A 26,606-nucleotide genomic window follows, 5' to 3' on the forward strand; every position below is an offset into this window, starting at 1 on the left:
GAATTAAGAGAGAAAAAGGACAGTAGTAAAACTCTTCTATGAAATGTTTATGAAAGCGCTAGAATAAACCCAAAACAAAAAGTGCTAAGATCTACCACATTTTTTTTTCCTTTGGCAACAAGTTCACAGCCCCCTGAGATGCCTAGAGCAACACATTTTATGTTTTATCACCTGGAAAATACAACATAAGTTGGAGAAGATGGGAAGATCAGAGGAAGAGGGGTGGAGAAGTTTGTTTGGTTTTTGTTTGGATTTGTTTGTTGGGGATTGGGGGGATTGGAGGGGGTGGTATTTTTGCTTGTCTGATTTGTTTTGTTTTGTTTTCTAAGAAACTGACCAAATGGGAGATAATCAAGAAGAGTTTAGAAAAGGAAAGCAACAAGGGAAGGAAGATAAAAATAGAGTTCCTTAAAGCAGAAATGCAGAACAGAGAAGTGCTTGTAGTCTTATGGAAGAAACAGGCATCCAGAGTTGCTGGATAAGCAGAGGAGCTTCTTCAAACAAAACAAAACACCTGAAATATAAGCATTATAATTCTCTACAAACATATTAGAGGGGCAAGAGGCAAATAACTAATTTTGCCATTAACACATCTGGGCTGACAAGCAGGTGTTTACAGAACTTCATAATGTTTAAAAATCTTAATGAGTTACTAACAATATTCCAAACTGCTTTCTTAAAACTCAAAAGAACTCTAAACCCTTTTTTCTTTTCCAGTCGTCTTAGGGTTTCTTCTTTTGACAAAGAGATGAATTACAAAGAGGACTGCATGACTGTATGCAGCCCTGCAGCAGCAGAAGTCCTGCACCCGAACAAGCAGTGACTTTTTCAGAAAGAATGCCATTAGAAATCTTTTACTATTAATAAGTGGTCATCCTGCCTCCTTCTGTGTAACTTAGGAGTAACACACTAGGCCTGCAGAAAGAGATAAACTGAATTCCTCAGCAATACTCAGTGTTTTATAAATTTGGAAGATTCTTACCCTGTATTGATGGAAATTATTTCTATCAGTGGATTCTTCCTAATCTTTGGCAAATCCAGTCGTGCTCCCCCCAAACGTTTTCCATTATCCTTTTTCTGACCCAGCAGTCTCACAGAATGACCTTCAAACGAAGCACAGGAATGCAGTCAATATAAAGCAGAAAACCAACATACTAATTTTGATTTGCTCTTCTTCCAAAGAAGTGTTTATACTTCAAAAGACTGAAAATGAGAATGAAATCTAATACTGTATTTCCACCAGCTGAAGCATTTGAAGAGATACTGACAGGTAAAATCATCTTAAAATGAGCAAATTATTTAATCCAATATCTTTCACACTTGTATTTGCTGGTTTATAGAATTAAAATGATCTAAACAGTTCCATTTTCTGATTCTCAAACAAATATCATAGTAATATTTAAGTCATATGGCAGGATTAAAATCTTCTTCCCAAAATTTTAATTCAAAACTGAATTAGTGGGTAAAACAACTAAATATTTTTTAGCTTATTCTATAGAGAACCAACACATTTCAGCCAAAGCTACCTGATTAAGTCTAAGGGAAAGTGCTGCGAAGCAGATCCTGATAACATGCTCATGGGCAAGCTGATTACCAAGATTCACACATACTTCTCCCACACCAAGCAGACTGCAGGTTAGAAAATACCTCACAACCCCTTTCCTGAAGCAGAGGGTAAAATTCAAATAGCATCACCAACTGCCCACCACAGTACATCAGTCATACCACATCAAATCCTATGTTCAAAGAGCACAATGACAGGTTTCACTAATATTCAGAAGCAAGATCGAACAACAAAAGCCAGAAACATGTTATTGCAACAGATAATGTAAAATATGCCCAAGTTACAAACACAAGACTTGCATCATTTATTCCACAAAGCCTTAAATAGGCTAGAGACAGCAGGGAAAACTAATGCTACATGCCTGAAAAGAGGTGGCAAGTAACCACTACTTGGAATGGAGGAAAGAGAGAAAGCATGTACCTGTTGAAGTTGGAAAAAACTCTTTGATAGTACATGAAACTACAGCTACAACCTGTCAAACATTTCAGAAAAGGAAAAATTACCCTAAAAAGGGAGGGGAGTGAAAACAAAGGATGAAATCATGAAACACTAGGTGAACTACATCCAGCACAAAGCAGATAACCAATTCAGATCAATCAAACACCATGTTCAACCAGATCTCCTAACTTACATTACCAACAGCAATTTAAACTACTAATTAATGTATCAGGTGAAGTCTTTCTCCACTATCTGTTTTGAGGAGTCATTAATTAATTCCTAGATAATGTGGCATTCATACAGTGAGTTCACTTCTATGATACAGCAACAACACCCTGGAAATAACTACTTCTGGCACACCACTGTTCTCAGGTATTTTAAGATACAGAAAAATTCTCAATCAAAAACGTGATCTAATGAAGAACAGAGCAGGACTGGCCTAATATAACAGTTAATAGTAAAATAAGACAGCATAACATCAACAGGAATTAAAAGACATTATTTTTGCATATGCATGACAGATTTCATTACATCCTGCTGTGAATTCAGTAATATGGTAACTGCTATTAACATTTGCTAAATTATTCACTTCTACCTTTTAATGACAAGAGCAGCAATATCTTTGTCTCACAATACAATCAGTTATTTTCCAATCTACTTCTTCATTAAGGAGTCATAAGCACAGTACCATACTATTTACTTGTATAACAAAAGTGATTGCGTTCTGGCAAGTATAAAAATTGAACTAGAAGCAGAGAACATTCCTTTCTGTGTTTCCTAATATTGTGGTTTATTTGGAATAAACCAGTAGATCCATTTTTAAACTATTCAATTGCATTACCATATTAAAACTCTGCTTGGATTTATGGTAGAAAACATAGTGGAATGATACATGGTAATCTTAAAACAATCAGGATTGATAACATGAAAACAAGCTACCCAAAACTTAAATTTCATAGATTTAGAAATGGAGTCAAACCACCCTTTTGAAATTAAAAAAAAAAAAAAACATAACCAAGTCACCACAAAAAATAATCTGTCCCCTCGACAAGTAATACTTAAAGAGCACAGAATCAGTGAATGTGTACCCTCAGAAGAACAGCCATGTGAATTACTGCTCTCTGATTTAGCTCATGCTCTTCTCATATTGGGAGCATTAATCAACCATGCAATCCTTTTCATGGATCTTCTGGATAAAGAGTATCCTTTAGACTACAGAAGTTGTCACAAACCTATCTGAAATTTGTCAAAGGACTAAAAATTAGTAAGGACGAAGTGAAATGGAAATAATGACAGACCTGTGCAGGAAGCACACCTTTGTAATCCACGTTTGCTTAGGAAAACAGGGACAAAGAAAAAAAAAACCAAAAAACATAACCCTCCAAAAGCCTCATACAAAAAACAAACCACATTATGGTAGACTAGAAAAATCACGTTCACCAGAAGTAGCATTATTACCTTTCTACAGACCACTGTCTTTCAAATGCTAGGCAGGTTAGCATATATATTAGAAAATACACATAAAAACTTAAGACGCTTGCACACAATATAGAATCATAGAATGGTTTGGGTTGGAAAGGACCTTAAGATCATTCAATTCCAACCCCTGCCATGGGCAGGGACACCTCACACTAGACCTAGCCTCTCTTAGCTTCAGAGACCTTCTTAATACAGGAAAGAAACCCCAGCTCTGTGACCACCTCCTATGTAATCCACTGAATGCTGATATCAACCCCAACCCCACACCTGAGCTCAGCAAACCTATGGCTTGGCAATGAAATACAGCTGCTTAGTTTCACATGAAGCATGACAACAGTTTTCTCCACATTCTGAATGACAACAAGCTCTAGCTAATACGAGGCTTGCAAAACCTGTGTGGTACTCAAGAACAGAACATCCCTGTATTTTTCACTGCAGAAACCGGAGGACAGAAAAAAGCAGTACTGGAAGATGAGTTTTAGCAGAGAGTTTAATGCTTCCAAAAAGCATGCAGCATGTGCATATCCAACTACAGGGATCTGTGCTGCAGGCACAATTTTTTACTTTTTTACTAAAAAAAACCCTCAGTTACAGTATTCATGACCTTAAATCCTTTTTCTCCTACTCCATACAAGGACTATTTTGTTTCATTTTAAGTAATCACTAAAGCATCTGTTTACAGCATTGTTGCTATTAATAAAACATAACTTGATAAACACTGAATCATACTTTTTCACATGCTCTAGATCTTATTTCCCGATACTTGTTTCAAGAAAGCTTGAAAATATTTTGTTGTCATCAACAAGGAAAAGGCTAAGCAACATTTTCTTAGCTGTCTAACCAGCATTATTAAGCCCACACCAATATCAAGCATGAGAGAAAAAGCAGTAATTTTAAAACTCATTTATGATCTCCTTTCAAAGCTTAGAAAGGGGCAAAACACTGCAATCAAGTTATACTTCTAAAGCATTTTATCTGATTAAGTTACACCTTCCACTTCTCTAGCAATGAATGCTCTATCTCAGATATCAAACAAAAAAACACTCCTTATTTTGGTGGCTCACTGGAAGATGCAAGCTTTGAAGCACAGCTCAATGACAGATCTATTTGGGTTATATTTGAGAGCCTAAACATTCTAGTCCTCTTCTGCCACAAAGGTAACTTTTCTGCTTACACAAAGTCTACCAGCAGCTAAAATTCTGTAAGATAACCATGGTTCAGAGCAGTTTTTCTCTAATTAGTAGACAATTCAAGCAGATTATGACACAAGAGTAGCACTAACCAAATCCAGTGAGGAAGCTTATAGAGCAGAATCACTCACAGTAACTCTAAATGAAATCAAGCTAGAAACAATTTTAAATGAATCAGAGCTAAATTTTCAGAACTGACTGTTAAAACTTAAAACTCATCTTTACACACAAGACAGTAGACACAATTCACATTACCTGGCATTGTTCACAAAGAGGATGAGGTTCGAATGAATTAATCAGGATACTAAATGCTATTGTTAGTCTAAAAGAGAGCTTTTGAATGTGTCAGGTTGATAAACCAGTGCATAGAATATCCTCAAGGCATTTATTTTCACTTGTTGAAAAAGATAATAAAAAGGTAACATAGGATTAATGGCATGCACATGAACTTTTAATCACAGATGTATATGCTTTTAGACTGTGATAGAGAATGCCTGATCCTGAAATACAAATATAGGAAGGGAAAAGGTAATGGAATTTCTTTACCATAAGACTGTAACGACATTAAATGTGCTGCGAGCCTCAGGCTATCATCAGATACCTGTGACCTAGAACCACAGAAGCATGCTAATAATACTAGAGCAAACAGATTCAAGTTGGACTGGTATTTTGTGAGTTTGACACAAGGATAAGTGAGGGGAAAGTGGCCTGGCTTAGTCATCCTTAGTTAACTTCAAGAACTGCCTATCTATCTGGAAATATCTACCAGGTATTCATAGACCTACTGTATTTCATAGAAGTCAGCTTCACTCAGCCTATATGCTGGCACCCCTCAGCAGCTGGTGGGAAATAGTATCTGCTTGAAAGAAGAGGGCGTCCGCTGAGGGTCCCTCCCCATCCCTTGCACACCCCACTGGAACTACAGCGTGCCACGGAAACCCAAATCCCAGCCAGCCACAGAGCAGTATTTCTTAGCTGTTAGCTTCAGAGTTCAGTGCAGATATCTCAAGCATCTCAAAAAACACTAGTGCAAAGAAATCCTCAAAGATGCAGGAAACCCCAGCTTTGGCAGCAACAACTTCTATTGTTTTCAGCTTTTCTGTTACCCATTCTTTCCCTTTCCCAGTTACTTCATTATGCTTAGAGGTTATTCAGCATTTCCTGAAAGACACTTTTTTTTTCCTTCACAAGAAGGCTGCCCTTGTACTGTTCTGTACTTCCCAGCCATCTCTCACCAACCTGTCTGATATTCTCCAGCATCTTCAGCGTAAAGGATTAAGCACTATTTCATGTACATTTCCTTCCACCATGATTTCCTTCTTAATGAATACAAAGCTTCCTTTCCTTAAGGCTAACACTGGAAAAAAATGGCACATGGGAGCATTGTAACTAAGGAAGGTAAAGCCATATGAAGGGAAAACAATGTAATAAATTTCTCCAAAGAAAAACAAAAGAAGTAAGTGTAAAGAAGAACCAAAAGCAGTGATGAAGACTGAAAGGAGCATCTAGTAAATATAGAAAGTGAAAATAGGAAATCTAACTGAAAGTAACAAAAATGTCAAGAATATAAAGAGAAAATAACAGCTGAAAATGACCAAGTAAAAATATGTTTAAAGGCAGAAAAGGCAAACAGAAGAGGCTATTACAAAACTCCAATACGAGATTTATTTCCAGAGTTGTGTTCTTCTAAGCCCTGTAACTACTGGGTAAAACCAACCTTTTAAACAAGTTATTTGGGATCTTCTGGCCAGACTAACAGAAAAAAAATCATCTGAAATACCAGGATGCAACACAAATTGCCTAACACACTCTACAGCTAACCCAGACTGTTACTCATATTTAATTCCAAATCTTTTTTATTTGGAGGTGCTTTAAACACAGACTTGGTGAGCTCACAGTAGGGAGGCAGGCTTAGAGCCTGAGCCCTCATCTACCTCTGAAGGAAGCAGCTCCTCTGTAGCAAGGGCAGACCCTAAGCTGGGCTCCCATCTTTTCTCCCTGCCCTGCAGCACAAACAAGCCATTCCACAACAGACATGACTGATTGCAAAGGAATCCCTGAGCTCTCCCGAGCAATCACATGCTGCAGACATGCACAAGTGCAGAAACAAGGCCACTAACCAGCTCAGGGCTTTGCTGTGTGAATGCTCCCACCCAAACCAACCCCAGCTGGCCAGCAGCAGGTTAGCTATATAGTGAAGGCATCCCTGAGCATCAACCCCAGGATTTCCCAGTGCAATTTAATACACAGAGCAGAGAAAAGCCAAACCTAACTGGGAATATATGTCCTGCTCCTGGCCAAGCAACTAATGTAAATTATTCCTCCTCTACATCATCAAAGTTGGGGATATTGTGTAACAGTCAAATTCCTTCAACTGATGTAAATCAGGAAGTGTCCCATGTAAGACAGGGAATAGTTCAGACCAACGTCAGGCTTACTGATCTCCCTCTGTGTGTCACAGCACCACAGATAAAAGTGTGCTCTAGGCCTGGCAACCAGCCCCATCAAGTTCCTGATAGCAGGTGGCATGTTTGACACAGTCTCTGCAATTCAGAACTCTGCGAAAAAATTATTGCCTTCCACCCTCCACTAACTCAAAAAAACTTTAGGGAAACATGCAGGTACTACTAAGCATACAGCACATATGTTATGAGCTTGAAATGTATACATCTACTAAGCCTTGCACTTGGAATTAGCATCCAACAACAACTCTGTTTTGGAAGACTTTAGAATACTAGCGCCATGCAGGTGAAGATGGGCTTTTTAAAATCAGTTTTATAAAATTTCCAAACCAAGATATTAAATAGAGAGAGGCAGTTCACAAACTTCAGGAAAAAAACTCTGCAGGTGACCCAGACTGCTGAAATCCATACATCACTTCCTCTCCACTAAACATATAATACCTCTTTAGTCTTGGTATTTCTCCAACATATCATTCAATTGTAACAGTCTCTGGAAGCACTAAAACAGCAAAGAGCAACAAGTAAAACAGAAAAGGAGATAAGAAGGAATTACTGTTCATATAAAATTATCTTACATTGATATAAGTATTCAAGAACATTTCTGACACATCCACAGGCCTTTCTCACAACAAAAGCACTTGAAATGCCCTATTAAAGCACTTGTTGTTTTGTTTTTTCCAGGATTCAATAACTTCACCCTACTTCAAGATCATGTGATGTTATTGTCTTTCTGAAAAAGTGACTAAATATTAAACTCCTGTGAACTCCAAGTGCTGGCTACAATTCCACAGCTCAAAAGGACAATATGAAGAACTGGCTAGAGGAAGAGTTTCCCTGACCCTCTGCCTTCACCTCTCTGAAGAAATGCATTTGATGAAGGTTGCTGCTCAAAGACTCCGGAGATTTTGGATAGAAACTTTCAAGGAAAAGAAATTTTGAACCAGATGAAACGGGCTGTGTTCTGAGGACAGGAAATGCCCAAGGGTGGACTGCCAGAGCCAGCTGCTGCAGTACAAGTAACTTGCCTAATGTTTAAGGGTGTGCAGGTTGAACAGAATATATTTAGTCTTAAACATTGAGCTGAAGCTCTCACTGTATGCAAAAGCAAGTTTTTACTTTCATCTCTACTCCTTTGCTATCTAATTTGTACTCCTTCTACAGATAACTAAATTGGACTGGTTTGAACAAGATACTCTTTACATTTACCAGCCCTAAGGATTCTCTAACAGAGCTAAACCCAGCTGAGTCTAACCAACATGAAAAAGACAGAAAAGCAGGGATTCTTTGGGATGGTCATCCATTGAAGGTGTGGAAAAGAGAACATAGAGGTCTGGAAGAAAAGGAATCCTTCCTGTGCATGTCACATGCTCATTTAACAATGAGCAAACACAATTTTCCTACCACGATTTTCAATCTGTTCTCTGCACACACACGCACACACACACACACCCTTCCCTCATTGCTTGCTTTCTTCTGCAGCACTATCTCCCATTCAGTTTCTGTGAACTACTTCAAGTCATAACAACAACAGTCAGGAGACGGACAGTCAGCCCTAACAGTTTTCCGAACCAAATCAATGATATAACTACACTGAGAAAAATCATTACAAACCCCACCTAAACTCCTGGATTGCCTCACACACCTGATAGTCACTGCATGCCCAAAAGCAGCTGAACAGCCACAGGAAAAACTGCAACCAGCTTTTGTGTAGGAACCAACTGATGGCAATTGGAATCTGTTGCCCCAGTAGATAAGATTTTTACAGTAAGTCGCATACTTATTGATGCTTTACAAAAGCAATTAAAATCTGTCTTTGCGGAAGCAGTTTTTCTGTAATTACTGTATATTCCTCATTGTGTGTTACTGTTCTCTTTAAATTACATTCTTTGAAGCAAACTCCCAGAACTGACACTGTCACAGATAATGGTACTACTATTTTGAACTCATTCCTTCAGTAGTCACACTTTACCTAAGCAGTCAGAAACAGGCAATCAAAATGCAACCCACTGCTCCCAGTGAAGTGTTTTGGCTGAATGACAACCCCTTCCTTTAAAATCTGTAAGGTGGGATACCTTCAAGTCAGGTTCTTCATATGCCAATGCTTGTTGTCAAAGCAGTTCTCAAATAAACATAAGGAAAAACCAACACTACTGGCTTCAGTAATGACACTCTTTACATAAATAAAGCCATTTTCTTAGATGACAACAAAAGCTTATAATTATTTTTGTTTCAACAGCTCCAAAATTTTGAATCCAGTGACACAAGAAAGGGGCAGGAGGTGACTTTACTACATTTACTATATCAGCAATCAAGATATACAAATAGGTGATGCCCAACCTTTAACCAGTCATTTCACCAAGTTACTGAAAAGCCATAGTTCTGTATATTGCCTATTGAAAGCCTGAGTACAGCCCCCCACAAACTTTTTTTAGTCTGTCAAATACAGACAACTCCTTGCATAATTTTTGCCCAGCAGTACCTGGACTTTTCAATAATCTCAGTTTAAAAGGCACTTCTGCTATCCAGAAATACTGCTAAAGATGTAGTACTGTTCATGGGGTGTCTATGACGAGGTGCTGGCAGCAGGGACTGTAGGGCTGCCTCTTGTAAGGAGAGGCTGGGGCTGACCTCTGCTGGACATGGCCACTCCAACAGACCGACCGCAGGGCATAGGTGAGCTCCTCAGTCTCTGGTGGTGTGAGAAAGTGCACATCACTGCCCAGCAGTGAGGAAAAGACACTGAGAAACTGCCCTGCAAACACCAAGGTGAAAGAATGAGGAGGGGGAGAAGGTGTCCCAGGCACCCCAGCAGAGATTCCCCTGGAGCCCCTGAAGAAGACCACCACGACGCAGGTCATCCCCCTGCAGCCTGTAAGGGCCTCACGAGCAGGCAGATACACCAAGGAAGCTGCAGCCCACAGAGAAGCTATGCAGGAGCAGGGCTCCTGGCAGTAGCCCATGGGGGACCCATGCTGGAGCAGCCTGTTCCTGAAGGACTGCACCTCATGGAAGGGACTCATGCTGGAGCGATTCGTGGAGGACTGCAGCCCATGGGAAGGCTCAGGCTGGAACAGGGAAACAGGGTGAGAAGGCAGGAGCAGCAACGAGGAACTGTTTGTTATAGGATGACCACAACCCACATTCCCCATGCTGCACCACTCAGGGGGAGGAGGTGGAGGAGTCAGTGATAAAAAACTGAAACTAAGCCTGGGAAGAAGGGGGTAGGGCAAGGTAGTTTTAGTTGTCTCTTTGTTTCTTACCATCCTACTCTATTTTAAATTCGCAATAAATTACATTAATTTTTCCCAAATTAAGTCTGTTTTGCCCATGACGCTAATTGGTAAGTGATCTCCCTGTCCTTGTTGTGAACCATGAGCTATTCCATCTTATTTTCTCCTCTGTCCTGTCGAGGAGGGGGAGCAAGGGAGCAGCTGAGTGGGGGTCTGGCAGCCAGCCAAGGTCAACCCACCACACAGTGAAATAAATAAAACAGCCCATCCAAAACCATCCCCCCTTTCTACATCCTTCCAAAGGATGCAGAAACGGGGACTCAAAGAGGCCACTACCCTCCCTCTGACCCTCCTCAAGCTGCACTTCAGCACAGTCAGTTTCCTGACTCGGCGCCAAATGATACTCTTCCTCACAAAGAAACTCCTGCCTCTTCCAATTTTTATTCTTCATTTGGCTTGTCATCAGCTTTTTAAGCCAAGGCTACTCTTCCCACAATCACAGAAATCAAAAAGAGTAATTTAACTACTGTTATCAGCAAATTATAGTGAAATCAAACAGCAGATACAAGTACTATTTAACATGCAAGTATTCCTATACACACACTCTAAGGTAGGAAATCCAGTATAAACTCTATACTTTAGCCTACATGGCCAAAGGGGGGTTTTATCTGCTCATTTTCATACAGACTGACACTGCAACTATCAGCAATCCATAATTACTAACCACATGAGGACAATTTAACAGTTTAGTAAATATTGGTTAATGTTTAAACTTGGAATGGATGGGCAGCTTCAGCAGACAGGTCAACGTGACTGAAATCAAGAAAGGTTATGTGAAGTATAAAAGACTCAACCCTGAAGTAATTTCCTTTGCTTGTTTTTTATAATCAAGTCTAATGACCCATTGTAAAACTATGTTTTGTGAAACCTAAGCATTAGAAAAAAATGAAAGCATTAGACACAATATGGACTAAATTCAACTCGTGCCCCTCATCTCCCTAAGGCCTAAGCTAAAAGCAGACTCTATACAAATACTCTTGTTTCATGACTCCCACCTTCAGAAAGCTTTAGTAACACAGGATTTGAGAGCTAGCATGTGTAGAAATGTGGTAAAGACCCAACTCTCTAAAAACCTAAATTCAAAACCAAGAAAAGAATTCCCACAGTAAGCAGTTAACATTTCTCCTTCGAATTACAGAATAAACGGATTATCTTGCCTACTATAAACTGTTTAGACACAAGCTTGTATACACACATTGAATTTTAAGACAGCTTTTAGAGTGGTTCATAAAATACTGACTTGAGCAATCACCAGAAAGACATTCTGTGGTTCCCATCAAAGACAAATCTTCACCTTATTGGGTCACACTGCAGAGTGATCAGCTCAAATAGCCTTTAAATTCTGCACAGAAATATTACTTAATGATGGAACATTCACCAGTTATAACTGTGTGTTCTCCTAGCTCACAGACATTACAAGTCCTTACCAATACTTACCCAATATACTATGTCATTATAACATGTTACTAGGGAACTAAGCAGATGAGCGGAAATGGGTGCCTTAATGGTGCAAAAATTGCTCTAATCCAGTCTTATAATTTAGGTGTTGTGCAGATGAAGCAAGATTTACTGAACTTCTAAATCAGAGTCTTGCATGATGAAATGTGTATCAGGAAGACTGACACACTCTGGCTACACAACAGCAACTGTGACTTTGAGAAAGTCAATACTGAGGCTGAGATTGAATTAATTTGTCTAACTCCTAGAAGGCAGCGTAGAGGTTTCGGATCATAAATTACAGTATCATAGTGAAAGTACCTGAAGATGTCTCTAGTTGAAAAACATTCTGGGACACAGTATAAATATTAATCAGACATGACCTGCATACAAATACCACACAGTTATTAAAGATCGCTCCAGGAAATGACAGTTTATCTGATAATTTACTTCATAATTAGGAAATGCCAAAGTTCTGTAATACTCATAATAAAAGTCAGAGTGATATAAGAATGTGAAATCATAGGGTCTCAAAAATTCTGCCTCTTCTGGCTGTTAGTGCAATAATAAATATTAAAACCTTTTACATTTTCTTATAAAAAGGAATAAAAAGATAAGTCACACAATAAGTGTTTAGGAGAATTACCTTAGTGAAGAGCTGGGAACTGGCAATTACATTGTTTTCAGACAGATGAGGTAAAGAACACCATAAATACCTACTCTTGAAACCATCTCTTGAAGCAGCAGAATGACACTGTTCTGAAGAGAGTTTCCTGACAATGCTCTTGAAGCATTGAGAAATAAAGGTAAAATCAACCCCTTTATATTTCATAGAAAGTGTTCTAAATAATTCCAAAGAAGTAATTGTCTTTGGGAGTACAGTAAGCTTTCAACAAATCCAACAGGGGAGCATTTTCTTGACACAGTGAAAGAGTGCTTCACATTCTTCACCACTAGTGGAAAACGATTCCCAAACAAATAAATTAATGCATCATCTTTAAACAAATTGAAATGAAGTAACACAAGTAAACCCTCCTTTTTTTATGGTTGGCTTTCACAAAAGTAACCGTTACCATGTGTACAAGACCCCTGGTCAATTTGTCAATTGTTTTTCCAATTTAAATCCTATGGAGGGGTGTCTGGAAGACATCTGTTCCAACTCTCTCATTTGAGCAGAGCCACTTAGAGCCCAGGACCACATCCAGACAATTTCTGAATACATCCAAGGATGGAGATTCCACCACCTACTTGGCACCCTCAGAGTCAAAAAGTGTCTCCTGATGTTCAGAGGGAACCTCCCATGTTTCAGTTTGTGCCCACTGCCTCCAGTCCTGCCATTTAGCACCACTTAGAAGAGCCTAGCTCCATCCTCTTTACACCCTCCCTTCAGGAAGGTACTCCCTGAACCTTCTCCTTTCCAGGCTGAACAGCATCAGCTCTCTCAGGCTCTCATGAAGCATCCCCATTTCCAGCACATTGTTATAAACACTGTGATGTTTCTGGGAAAACAGTTTGGCTTATTTAATAATAAATATGAATACACTGAATAATTTTCTTCATTTATATGGTACAGTACTCAAAAAAAAAAAAAAAGGTGTCATAAGGTGAGGACAGACTGGGAAAAGTTTTGATTGGAAGTACATGAAAGTACAGGTCTCATTTTTGAATGCACTCAAAGCAACATGAAACCTTAAGGCCTTCAAACCACAAGCTCTAGAAGCCTTCCACCACACTACACAATTTCTTGATAGAAACATTTTTCTTTTAAATTTTTTCTCTGTTTCTACATATTCATGCTGTACTTCAAAAACATCATACTTCAGCATTAAGGTTACAGGCAGTGTCTTGTGGACCAGACACTTGTTTATATTGAAAGTACAGCCAATTAAACTAAACCTTGTAATTTAAAGTTTCATGGAACAGTAATTTTTATGGCCTGATAAGTAATGGAGACAAACTTAGGTAACCCAGAAAGACCCAGACAAATATATTTATTTAATAGCAAATATTTACTAGTCAGGCTGCAGAAACAATACTGTCTTTTCCCCCCTTCACTGCAAAGTACTGAGTGTACACACACACGCACACAGCCAGAGAGAACAAGGAACACAGTTACAGAAGAACATTAAACCAGCAGATAATTTATCTGTCCTGCTGAGGAAGTCTCAGGGAAGTGAGCCAAAATGTGAAAAGAAGAAAACACAGGAGGACTAAACGTAAGAGATACAGCACTGCATTAAGATTGCACAGAAACTTTAAACAATACACTACATCCACCTACACTGATGCAACCTAAATGATTTCTTGAAGTCTCCCCTAGATCATTTACCATGAATCCAAGAGGCCACAAAGCTCCCGTCAGAAAAGATCTTTGAAATTAACCACTTACACAAAGCATACACAGCAAAGTATAACACTGTCCAAACATTTAGCTACAGAAAAAAAGAAAGAATTAGGTTGATAAAGAAAGTAACAGTAGCACTTCTGCTAGCTAATGTTTACATCGTTCAGACTAGCTGCAATTATTTCAAGTGTGATGCTTACCTTTAATAGTTTCCTCCACAACTTCTACTACACGATCTATCTGCTGAACCTAAAAAAAGTCAGAAGGTCAATATCTAAGTAGTCAGCAACTGGATACACTTTATATACACTCTTCTTACGTGTGCTCTCCTGAACCAAGGGGGAATAAAGAGTCTGGGGCTATGTTTTTAGCCAGGTTTTTTCTGTGCATCTTGGTTCATCTTCCGAAAGTAACTTCAAAACTCACCATCTAACTTAAACCAAATTTTGTCCTCAAAAATAGCAACTTCCTGTAAGTTCAGCAAAAAAAAAAAAAAAAAAAAAAAAATCACCAAATGGCTAAAAAAAAAAGTTCACAGCTTAACTGCTGTTCATGGTCCATGAAAGGTAGTGTTCACCCAGGCAGTCAGTACCTGGGTGGCTCAAACAGCCCCCAGCTGCTCCCTCTCCCCAGTCTCAACACCAAATTAGTAGGTGGTAGAGAATACAAGCAGCTGAGGACATTGTGAGGGCAGACTACAGGGAAGAAAATTAAGTACTGTAGGGGAAATACACTGGAATATGGGAAGAAATTAAAAACACTGTGGTGAAGTTTAAGGGAACAAGACATAGTCCTGGATTTACAGCAGGCATTCCATCTGGAAATGGAAGGAAAAGCCCCAGTGCTTTTCACAAGACAGAATAATATTTAATGAGTGTGACATGGCACCTCCAGCAAAGACAAACAGATTGAGGTTTTGTTACATTTGCCAAAATTCACCAATAATGTGATAAAATGTTCCAACTCTTTCTTATTTGATATATTATTATTTATTTAAAGTTAATAGCCAATATACTATAAAGATGTTGATATATGAAGTAGAAGGAATTAGCATTAACACTGCAAAATTAAACACACCAAATTCTTGAACCTGAGATTCCACCTACAACTTTTCTCTAAACCACCTATTGTATGTAATGTCTATTATTTATCCCCATAGATGTTGACTTACAATGCAGGAAATGATACTTTGCCCATTAAAATTAGTTTATAATTTTCCCAGAACATTCCTTCTTACACACTGCTTCTTTAAGCTTTACATTATATGAACTAGATTTAGTATGACTTCTACAGTCATTTCCTTGGAGTTTCTTTTCTGATTTGTTTCAAAACCAAACAGAAAAGCACAAGTTGCAGAGGCTTCAAGAGCTGAACCTGGTCTGCAACAAGGAGCTTGGAACTTGGATCCCTTGCATCAAAACCATTAAGTCTCTCTGCCCTTAAACCGCCGAGTTTGTCATTTCCTGTAAACGCATGTTTGCGGTCATCTCTATTTCACATTCATTTTCCAATTGGTCTAATAGCACCTAAACCCCCCCCACTCCCCCCCAAAAGCTCATCTGTAGCTGGCATCTGATCTGGAGTTCCCAAAAAAAGTCAGTGGGAATCTGTTCCTTTCCTTGTCTGGGTGTTGGATAAAGTCCATGTAGAACTATTTTTTTTTCTTGAACCTTTTGAAATGCAGCCTTTTCAAAACACAAATCACTGCCTCTACATATCTCTGACTACAGCATATTAGTTATGAGTTCTAGAATGTAAATTATTTCAAGTATCACTAATATGGGCATTTTTATACTCTTATTAAAAGATATATATTTAAATCCTTTGCTGAAATACAAGCATTCGTATTATAAACATATGTCAATATTTGGCAATCTACTTTTAAAGAAAGCCCACTTAAGCAGTTGTGTGGAACATGTGCATATTCGCATTTTTGTCTGCATCTCCCTTTTGGAAAAAAGTTGAAAAACTATGACCTAAGACACTTACATAGAGACTTTCTACTTATTTTTTAAGAACAGATTTAAAGATGCAACTTGAAACCAGAAGTGCACACATTTACAACTACAGACAGAGAACACAGTCTGCAGCAAATACATTCCCTAAAATATAATTGTTACACATCTCAATGCTAAACTTTAAGCTCATAATAATTTTAAACCAAGAGAAACCTGGCTGGTTCATAACCTGAGCCACCTGACTATTTTCTGTACTGTACATAAAAGGAATTTGCACAGCTCCTGCATTTAACCACCTGTTACATAAAGACGCAGAAAGAACAACCAGTATATTGTATTTTTATTTAATTAGATTATTCTGAATATACCTGTCAAGAATTCAGTTCATGTAAGTAATTAAAACTATAGGTCGAGAGGTGAGATCTGTGACTAGAAATGGGTGTTTATTCTGCCTTAACATGTTACGTCCCACACTAAGTATTTTTCATCTGAGATTATTGGAAATTGTTTGGCTAAAGCCCCAAGCGCTCAAGAAGAAAAGATGGAATAATTCCCATCTGCATTTATGAAGATAAAAGTATTTTAGTAAAACTGAGGTGAATCTGGAGTAAGACGAGGGAAGGGTTCAGAGGATTTTTCTTTGAAAAAAAAGGAGGAAAAAAGAAAAAGGGGGAAAATCACAAAGTCACGGTAATTAAATTTTATGGAGTATACAAAGGCTTGCAGGATTCTTTTCCCCACATTCTCACTAACTTTATGGATAATTCTGTTCTGGAGTGGTATCAAAGGCATCTGCAAACTTCTTAAGCAGAGACCCAATAACGTCTCCATCAGGAAACCCATGAAGCACAGAGACATAAAAGTCCTTAGTGGCACATGAAGAGAAAATACCATTCTTCAATGTTTCTTTGTAACGAGTCTCTACAAACCAAACCTTCCAGACTGACAGCAGATACATTACTGCTGGATGTAGTTAGTGCACCATACTTGGTGCCATAGATCTTGTGAGAACTTTTTTGCAGTATAAGCATACACGCAGACATTTGTCCATTACAAATGGTTCTCCATTAGGACTTGAATACAACAAAAGCTAATGGCAGTGTGGAGCAAGCAGCTGAGCAGGACTACACTGATAATATAGAAATCTGGACTGAGACTATAGGACAAGAGCACTGGCAAAACCCATCGAATGAATACAAGAAACGGACTGGTCAAAAATGCAAGAAAAAAGAAGAGAGTAGTAACAAAGCATGAAGCCTGAGTTGAAACAAAGATGAGGAAAAATCTTCAATCATAGAATCATAGAATAGTTAGGGTTGGAAAGGACCTCAAGATCATCTAGTTCCAACCCCCTGCCATTGGCAGGGACACCTCACACTAAACCATCCCACACAAGGCTTCATCCAACCTGGCCTTGAACACCGCCAGGGATGGAGCACTCACAACCTCCCTGGGCAACCGATTCCAGTGTCTCACCACCCTAACAGGAAAGAATTTCCTCCTTATATCCAATCTGAACTTCCCCCGTTTAAGTTTGAACCCGTTACCCCTTGTCCTGTCACTACAGTCCCTGACGAAGAGTCCCTCCCCAGCATCCCTATAGGCCCCCTTCAGATACTGGAAGGCTGCTATGAGGTCCCCACACAGCCTTCTCTTCCCCAGGCTGAACAGCCCCAACTTCCTCAGCCTATCTTCATATGGGAGGTGCTCCAGTCCCCTGATCATCCTCGTGGCCCTCCTCTGGACTTGTTCCAACAGTTCCATGTCCTTTTTATGTTGAGGACACCAGAACTGCACACAATACTCCAGGTGAGGTCCCACAAGAGCAGAGTAGAGGGGCAGGATCTTTGAGCCTTTCTGGTGAGATCAGAGCTAGGGGTAAGCACAGCTCAGCGATCATATGTATCCAGCTGTTATATACGCATGAAAGATAGAGGGGGACACATGCTAGGGCTGAAGCTGCAGGTCACTCCTGAACACACAATTGCAGCCATATTTCAAAGCCAGCCACATTTCAAACCATGGACATGCCAGCACTGCACTGAGACAGAAGCCTTGAGCTCTCCAACTAAGACCAAGTAATTAGTGAAGGAATATAGAAACACACACATGGCTCATTTGTCATCAGATAAAGTCCCCCAGTTCCCTTTGTGCTGTCACAATCCCATTCAGCAGATGACTGTGAGATGTAAACAGCCCTAAGACATGCTTGTAATGTGCTATGTCTGCAGTCTCACACCAGGTGGTCTGCAAGTGCAGACAGACATGCATGTTGAGGATGGTCACACAAATTCTTCCAAGCTCTCAGACATGATCCAAGTTGTCTCAGAACCAGTATTAACATCCTGGAACTGTTTTGCAGATCAACTCTGGGAAAAACAGCCTCTAAGAGAGCTCCTATAAACTAAATGCTCTTAATGGGCAGTTAAGTGAGAGGTTGCACATTCGTCCCCAGTTTTTGTACTCTATAGAAGTTGGCAAGCCTCAGATCAAAGAAAGCTATGTAGAAAACTGCAGCCATGAACCTATTATGACAGTAAGAGAAACTTTCTGATATTCTCTTCAGATCACAAGATTACAGAGTAATTCCTGCGTCTGACAAGCCGTTTCCGTAAGCAGTCATGAGGGATCCACATCATCCAGCTGACAACTGTTGTTTCTCCTGGGGGACTGGGATCAACCTGGTAGAATCATCAGCAAATAAAAAAGAACCAGAGACAAAAGTATGAGATCTCTGACACTTGCCATCAGTGGCTGCACAAGAAGGTTGTGGTTTCACCCTCTGATGAGGGTCAGCTCCCAAAAACTGACAGTTACCACCACTGGTTAAAAGTGGCAGCCAGGTTTCCAGCCACAATCAGCCTTCTCTGGGACCCTCCCCAGGGTGAATGCAGCTGCTCCCCACAGCTTTCCTTTCAGCATCAAAGGAAATCTCTTTTCCACTACAGAAGGTCTGAAGGTTAAAGGTTCTCTGATATGGACACGATAGTGACAATTCTCCACAGATACTCCTCCCAGAGCCTTCCCTAAAAGCCCTTTCCTTTCCCTTCCCTGAGTTCCTCAGAGGTAGCACAAGCAATTTGTAAGCACATCAAGTATCAGAAAATGACTATCAAAAAGATCTTGAAGCCAGTAAAGGCGGGATAAAAACAAGAAATACTGAAGATTAGGAATGTTTATTGAAAAAACTCTGCAAACCAAAATAAAACCGAACAACTCAGCCAATGGTAGAGAGAAACTGAGGAAAGGGTACCCACAATACAGGAAAGGACAGCGGTTTGCTTGCACAGCATGAGGTTACTGCTAGAGGAAACCATCAGCACTCAGCTGCTTATGAACACCCTGGGAGTAAACATAGATAAAACTACTTGAAATAGAGAAATTTCTTTTTTTTTTTTCTCATCTAGGAAAACCCTAGGTAATTCCAACCTGCTGTTCATTATCCTAAAGTTTTTAGCTCCCATTCAACAACTCTCACCTTCATCTCACCTTGTTTAAGCAGCTCTGTCAGATGCTGGATGTTAAAAGCCTATTCAGCCTATCCCCTCTCTAAAGCCAGTAAAAGAGAAACACACAGCTTCAAAAGTCACTTCAGATCTTCTACAAATCTAAATTATTTTAGAGATAATTATCTCCACTGACCATAAAGGGAGCCGAGCAAAACACACTCTCAAATTACAGCACTTAGGCAGCATAAATCCAGGCCTGAATACATAACTTCAAAAGGCATGTGATTAGCCGCTCTGGCTTCAGAGGGATAACATCTGTGTTTAAAACCCTTACTGACAACACTGACCATAGTAATGGGCAACATTCTTGTTTAGGAAGGTATTCTGAGGCTCTACACAGACTTTAAAGGGAAGAAGACTACCCCACAGAAACACGTAAACAACTGATTTTCATTGCTAAACACTGACACAGCTGAAGTGTAATCCTTATCTAAATTAATCTAAATTAATTCCTACACCTTATGATTCATAGGACAGTATGTAACTGCTGTGGAAATGGACAGATTCTATTTGCATGTCCAATTCTCAGTTTAAAAGCAGGTGCTTAACTGGAATAATTCTTTCCTGGCTTTCCAGGTTCAAGTGTCGTATCTGAATATCAGCATTGTCAATTCACAAGCCAAAGCAGACCAGCTGAGAGGCACTGACTGAGCATGAATTTTGCATGAAATCATTCTTGGCCATAAGTTACAGAACAGCGTGCACCTGTTCCCAGGCTTTCAACAGGCTTTCTAAGAATTCTGCTAATTCAAATCATTCAAAATAAAATTCCATCAAATTAGTCTTTCATGAAGTACACAGTGCATATCTGCATTTATGCAAGGCTCTAGTTTAAGGGCAGCAGAGAGGCTTTCCATCTGTAACACAGTTTGACCACACAAACACCGCAAGGTAGGGAAGTGTCATTATCTCTGTTTTGCAAACATCACTGAAGCTTGTACGAACCGAACATCAGCAATATCATACAACACATCATCCTCATTTAGGACACCAAAGCAGTAACAATGTACAAGCATTTGGCATTTCAATACAGTCACGCTGCTTTTTCTTTTACAATGGCACTGTTAAAGCCCGCTCAATGGAGGGGTTTACAAACGGAGACCTAAAAAGCACATTGCTGTAAACCAATTACAGATGTACAGCTTGAGACATCAAGTGCTTACTTTTTGTAAGGTACTTAGCATTTTTTATACTGAATCATCTACTTCATAGCAGTGCTCCTACCGTTAAACATGCTGCTACCAGTTTTCAGCACTTCCACTAATCACTCTCCACAGTTGCCATTGGATATTAAAAAAATTACCTAAAGCTCACCTTACAGAATAGAACAGCCACAGGAAAAGTGTATTTGGAGAATTCAGAAAAGGTTATTCAGGGGAATGCAGGGAGCCCTTGCAGGGAAGGTTTCATGGCTACATGTTTCTCCTGGAAGCACTGCCTTCAGGCTCAACCAGGCCAAAGAGCATGCAATAATTTTACCATGCACAGGACCTGTACCTTCTGACTTTAGTGTAGCAGCAGAGGGAGGATTATAGCCTTGGCAATACTGGATATATTTTGTGCAGATAAAAGAATAGCGTGAAATTCTTCCTTTGGAAAACGGCTGTACGGCAGAAGATGACAGGTCTTTTGACATTAGATGACAGATACATTAGGAAAGATGGGGAAGGAAGGAGAACTGGGGTTCTCATTCAGGAAGAGATTCATTTCTGTAGCTATTGCATGCCTTTAACAGGATACATATGTGCGCTAAGCCCCATGCTTTCAGTATGTCCATTAATTTTGATGATTTCAAATTACAGATACACGGGACTTGTGAAGACTCTTAAACCCTATGATCCCTCAGAACACTGGTGACGGGTTCCAACACATAACATCAAACCCCTTCAAACTCCAGACAAGTGCCAAAGAAACAAAAGGTTTTATTCTATAACAGTGGTTCAACTTAACCCTGGGAACAAGGGGTCTGCATGCTCCATTTCAGGAAGTGAGAAAACCCTAGAACTGCCTACATTCATGAGTCCCAGAACATAAATTGTCTGCTATTTCTTTAATTCCCCCTTGTCCCTCCCTTCCCCATAATCCCCTCAAAACTATCAGTATAAACAAAGTCACATACCCTTCTTTTTAGCGACTTACAAGTGAGGAACAACTCCTAACTGCAAGAGTTGATTTCTCTTTGCAATACCATACACGCACTTGAGTTTGAAGTGGGTACAATACTCCAAACACGAAGGTGTAAGCTTTGGAAACCACCAGAGTGTAAATGGCTGTGAACCTTTGTAATGCATCATTATGTGTTTTGTGTGCTTTCCACACTTGGCAGGTTTGTTACTACCTAGACCCTCCCCTTTCCAGGAAACAGCCCCTTTACCTTGCCGTGTTATGTTATGGTTTGCCTTATATACAGCCTCTGGCAATGCCGTAACTCACTTTATTTCTAAAAAGTAGTAATGACTTTAAAGAAACATAAAAACACAGTAATGTGCATCACAAATGATAACAAGCATATGAAGCTGCCCTTCCTTCCCTTCTGCCCAAGTCAAGGAATAAAGAAAGAACAGTTGAAGTTCAGTCCAGTATTTCTCAAGCGCAGACCAAAACAAGCCCAAGTTACCAGGATTTCTCTGGTAGTTACATCTCAACTTGCTCCTCCATCATAACAACAAGAGCAGAGAAGCCCTCTGACACACTCTGCCTTCAGAAAGCTGCCCCAAGGGAGTTATAATTGCTGGTAAATAACCACATTCTCAGACAACACTGTTCTTCAGAAAAAAAAAAAAAAAGAGAAAAAAAGAAAAAGCAGAGCTTACATAAGCAACAATAAATCAACTACGTCTTTCAGCCAAGTTGAAGATGAGACCAACCTGGTGGTAAAGCAAGATTTCCAAAACTGTATGCTTAGTGCTTACAATTGTAAAGCAGAATCAGTATCATACTGCCAACAGAATGTTTTCTATTTCTCAATTCTGTCAAAACTTCCTTTCAAAAATATTTTGCAATAGTAAGATAACAACTCTTATCCTTTACATGCAGTCACCCCCTCACACACAGTCTGTAAAATGAAAGAAAATCTTAAAATACACAAACTGAAAACATGGACAATATCTGCCCTTAGCTTTGCTTCTGTTAACAGTTATGCCTAAAGTTTAAGGCCTTTCTGAGCTAAAGCATCTATTACTTAAAGCACAGTAAATTTTACCACAATGACAGTTAGAAGACAGTGTCCTAGATGGCAAAGATCACGTTTCAGTATTTTCAGCTCCAATCCAAAAGGACTTGGGAACACTGAAGTTAACAGTGTACTTCAGCTCCTAACAGAAATCTTTATTTCTGTAATGAATACAAAACTACAAATATTTTTCACTAAACACTAGTTCTAGGTACCTAAATTAAGAGGCTAATTTTCATAGAATGTGTTACCTAGAAGTGAAAGTTGAAAATAAATAAACAATGATTTAAAAAATAAGATCAAACTTCAGCTTCCCTAAGTTTCCTGTGTTAAAATCATCAAAACTGAAACACCAAACTATACTCTTCAAAGGATAGTGACTCACCTTTTTTTTCTCCCTCAGTTTTCACATGTATAGATATCTTTACCTTTACTATAATGACCAATTACGACTCACATGACTAGGCTGCTTTTGAGCCAAAGCAAAATCCATTCACCATTTATTTTTTGTTTTTCCTATCCTGCTGCACAAAGTGTAATTAGCCAGAGTCTTAAGAGATGACAAAGCAGCACAGTTCTCTTGCATATATTTGTGTAAAGTAAGACTGTAGAGGGGCATGGGAAGTTTGTTTCTTCCTTTAAACTGTAACTATATGTGGCATTTTGCAGTCCCTGAATACCATTTCTGGGCACTGAGTTAGTTTATAGATGTTAACATCACTAAGAATGGCAGCTGGGGAAAAAAAAAAAGGTGGGGGGGAATAAAACATTTTGAGTGACAGCAGCCATTAAAAGATTCGGATAGCACAAAGCCCATCTTTGTAAAGAATTCTAATAAATCAGTTAATGGAGCCATCTTCTTCCGAATTCCAAACAAATTATTATCTTACTTCTAAATTAGTTTGAACCACTACCTGGTATGATCTAATCAAAGTGAAAGCTTCAGAACATTTGTGTTGTTTCTGTCTTAGTTTCTACCTGAATTCATGACACTTAAGTGGAAACACATTGACCTCTTTACATTTTTAATGCAGAAATGATGCTGTACAGGCACCTGCTCTGACTCAGCATAGTAGAGGACAGCATCATTGTCATTCTCACACACTGAACCTAATGATACTGCTTCAACTCAAACATGCCTTTTATAAATTAGTCCTGTTTTAATCTAAAGGCTTGAAAAATGAAGAATCTTTGTTAGGTTGTGCTTTGACTCCTGGATTTTCATGACTGATATATAAAGGTGACTCAATTATACAGTAGTACTTCATCCCAGAGGATACTGAAGGCATTTCACTAACTACATGAAGTCAAAAGCTTTCTAGTTATCCTTTTCAAAGAAAACATTGGTAACTGCTTAACAATTCAGTCACTGGTGAATTTAACTCTTCAGACTGCCCCAAATTTCAACAAAATAATCATTGCTATTTGCCATTCTGCTTAATAGTGTAAAGTAAAAAAAACAAACACACCACTCACCAAAACCTCAGATGTGTCTGTACAATTTATATGCTCTGGTCTTTTACACTTCTTCCACTAATTTTAGCAAAAGAGTTTATTTGCTTCAAGACAAAGAAATACACCATGATATTTTAAAGAATATGGCAATAGATATCTTCATCATGCTGGATGAAGCCTGGATATTTTTCAGTTCCACCAAGAGTACCCCTCTCCTTCTCCCCTCATGCCACAACCAAACCAAATCAGCCCGGATGAAAGAAGACTTAAGTGCTGCATAATGCAAGATGACTTACTGGGGGAGGGAGGTGGGTACCAAGCTTCTCTGCTGCTTTTTCCCAAAGAAAGACAAAGTCTATGTATTGACATTGGCATATCGAAAACATTTATGAAAACCTTTGGTTTCCAGTTGATAAAGATACATACCCCTATAATACTCAAGCCTTTTAGATAGTCCTGACGAGGTTGGGCTTGTGGCACGCAGCCTGCTAGAACCACTTTCTTCTTCTCTTGTTGGGCTTTCCTAAAGAATGACAGACAGTGTGTTAATATTTTCAACATTGATCATTTTCAGGTTCAAAGTTGAAGTTATTCTGCATGAGACACAGGAAAGCAACTACAATTTCAAAATCAGAAGTAACCTGTCTGAACCTCAGACATAAAACAAACACACCAGAAGAATCCCATATACGAAGCTATCAGGCCACAGCACACATGGCTCAGGTCAGAAAGTATCTACAGAGACCATTGCCACTGTTTATCTTAGACAAACGTACAGCCTTGAAACCTGTATTTGTCACACTGATAGCAGAGAATCTGGTCAAGAAAGATGGAACAGAGATATTAAGCACAATTCAAGAAAACTTACACAGAATGGAAGGAAAAGCCTACACAGGTAAGAAACTCTAGCTCAGAACACAAGCATTTATGTAGCACCAGTCAGAAAGGACCAGTCACATCAAGTCTTCTGATGTTTACTTGAAAATGTTTATTTACTTCTAAATGTGCATTTACTGAAAAAAAGGTTAAGTAACTGTTTACTTAAAATCACACTGAGCATTTTCAAGCTTTTAACTGCTTGCCTTTGGCAGAGAAACATTTGTCTGGATATTAACTTAGAAAATTCCTTAGCTTTGATGCTACCTTAGCACCAAGTAGGAAACCAAAACATGAAGATTAAATGGCTTAACACTGCTCATTTTGTCAGTAATGTTTTGACTCACTTTGAATTCAACACTGAATATCAAGCCATCACTGAATCTTGAAACTACAGGAAGCCCTGAACAAAACTACCGGCTGCATACAAAACAGTGAGATGCAAAACCTGCTTGTGTTCACTAAACTTTGAAGATCATCCATTAACACATCAACCCAACATGACTACCGCATTATAATGTGCAAACCAGCAAAGAAAAGCAGCACTGAATAATTTTAGCAGAGTTGCTAGGTGTGACATATTATGGGTTGCTCTACAAACTATCTTTCACAGTAGCATCCTGTGTCACAACCTCCTGGCAGACTTCTGTCAAACTGGAAACCTTGTAAATTCACATTTTCTCCAGCAATGTATGGATTCATGAAGTGTTTACAATTATGCTGGAACAGGCTAAGACATGTCATAACATTTTTCAGAAAAAATATCTTATCCAAAATACACAATTGCTGACACAATTTCATACTCTTCAGCTTGCTCAAGCTGTCTCCAAGATGAATGCGCTGAAGAAAGACACATTCAACAAGTACAAGGATGCAACACTAAGTATCTGGAGATCTCCAGCAAATGCAAATTTAATGAAGAGAGAAAGAACAACAACAAAAAAACCCAAACCAAAGCAAATCCCACACAAAAAGAAAACAAAACCACACAAAACAGACTGGTGGCACACACGGTTCCACTACACACAATTTTCACTTCATACTCATAATATGGATTTATTTATAAACTACACCTCAAATGAAATCTCACAACATTACACATATTGTAGTATTAAAGGAGATTACAGGTAATCCTACCAAATACCCATGTTAGCACAAAAATAAGATATTTCAAATGAAAAAATAAATATCCTATGCACAGACAAGTGTGAAATAACAGGAAAGTTTATGATGCCCGTTAGCTCGTATGTAACATCACTGCATCACTGCAGTCAATCCCTATAAAATACTTATTTTTATTTTAGTGGGACTTTCAGGAAATCTTCAGACATTCGTCATAGACAGCTGTATTGGTCCTCTACTTGCATGCTAAGGTGTATAATATAAATGCAGACCCTTTCATTTCTTCCTTGATAATATTTCTGTGGATAAA

The 26,606-nt window shown here is 39.0% G+C and overlaps 1 protein-coding gene across 6 annotated transcripts in view; it reads right to left on the reverse strand.

Annotated features, from left to right (window-relative positions):
* The window catches only part of CDKAL1 (CDK5 regulatory subunit associated protein 1 like 1), a 394,159-nt gene that overhangs the window by 253,222 nt on the left and 114,331 nt on the right, over nt 1–26,606 (reverse strand). For all 6 annotated transcript variants that reach the window (XM_065667220.1, XM_065667223.1, XM_065667218.1 and 3 more), the window contains 3 exons: nt 24,725–24,821; nt 14,405–14,453; nt 983–1,103 (listed from right to left, as the gene is read on the reverse strand). In XM_065667220.1, the coding sequence (XP_065523292.1) occupies nt 983–1,103; nt 14,405–14,453; nt 24,725–24,821 (267 nt within the window). The remainder of the gene's footprint in view (nt 1–982; nt 1,104–14,404; nt 14,454–24,724; nt 24,822–26,606) is intronic.

The sequence above is a fragment of the Lathamus discolor genome, chromosome 2 (assembly GCF_037157495.1).
Source record: "Lathamus discolor isolate bLatDis1 chromosome 2, bLatDis1.hap1, whole genome shotgun sequence".
In the NCBI taxonomy this organism is placed as follows: domain Eukaryota; kingdom Metazoa; phylum Chordata; class Aves; order Psittaciformes; family Psittacidae; genus Lathamus; species Lathamus discolor.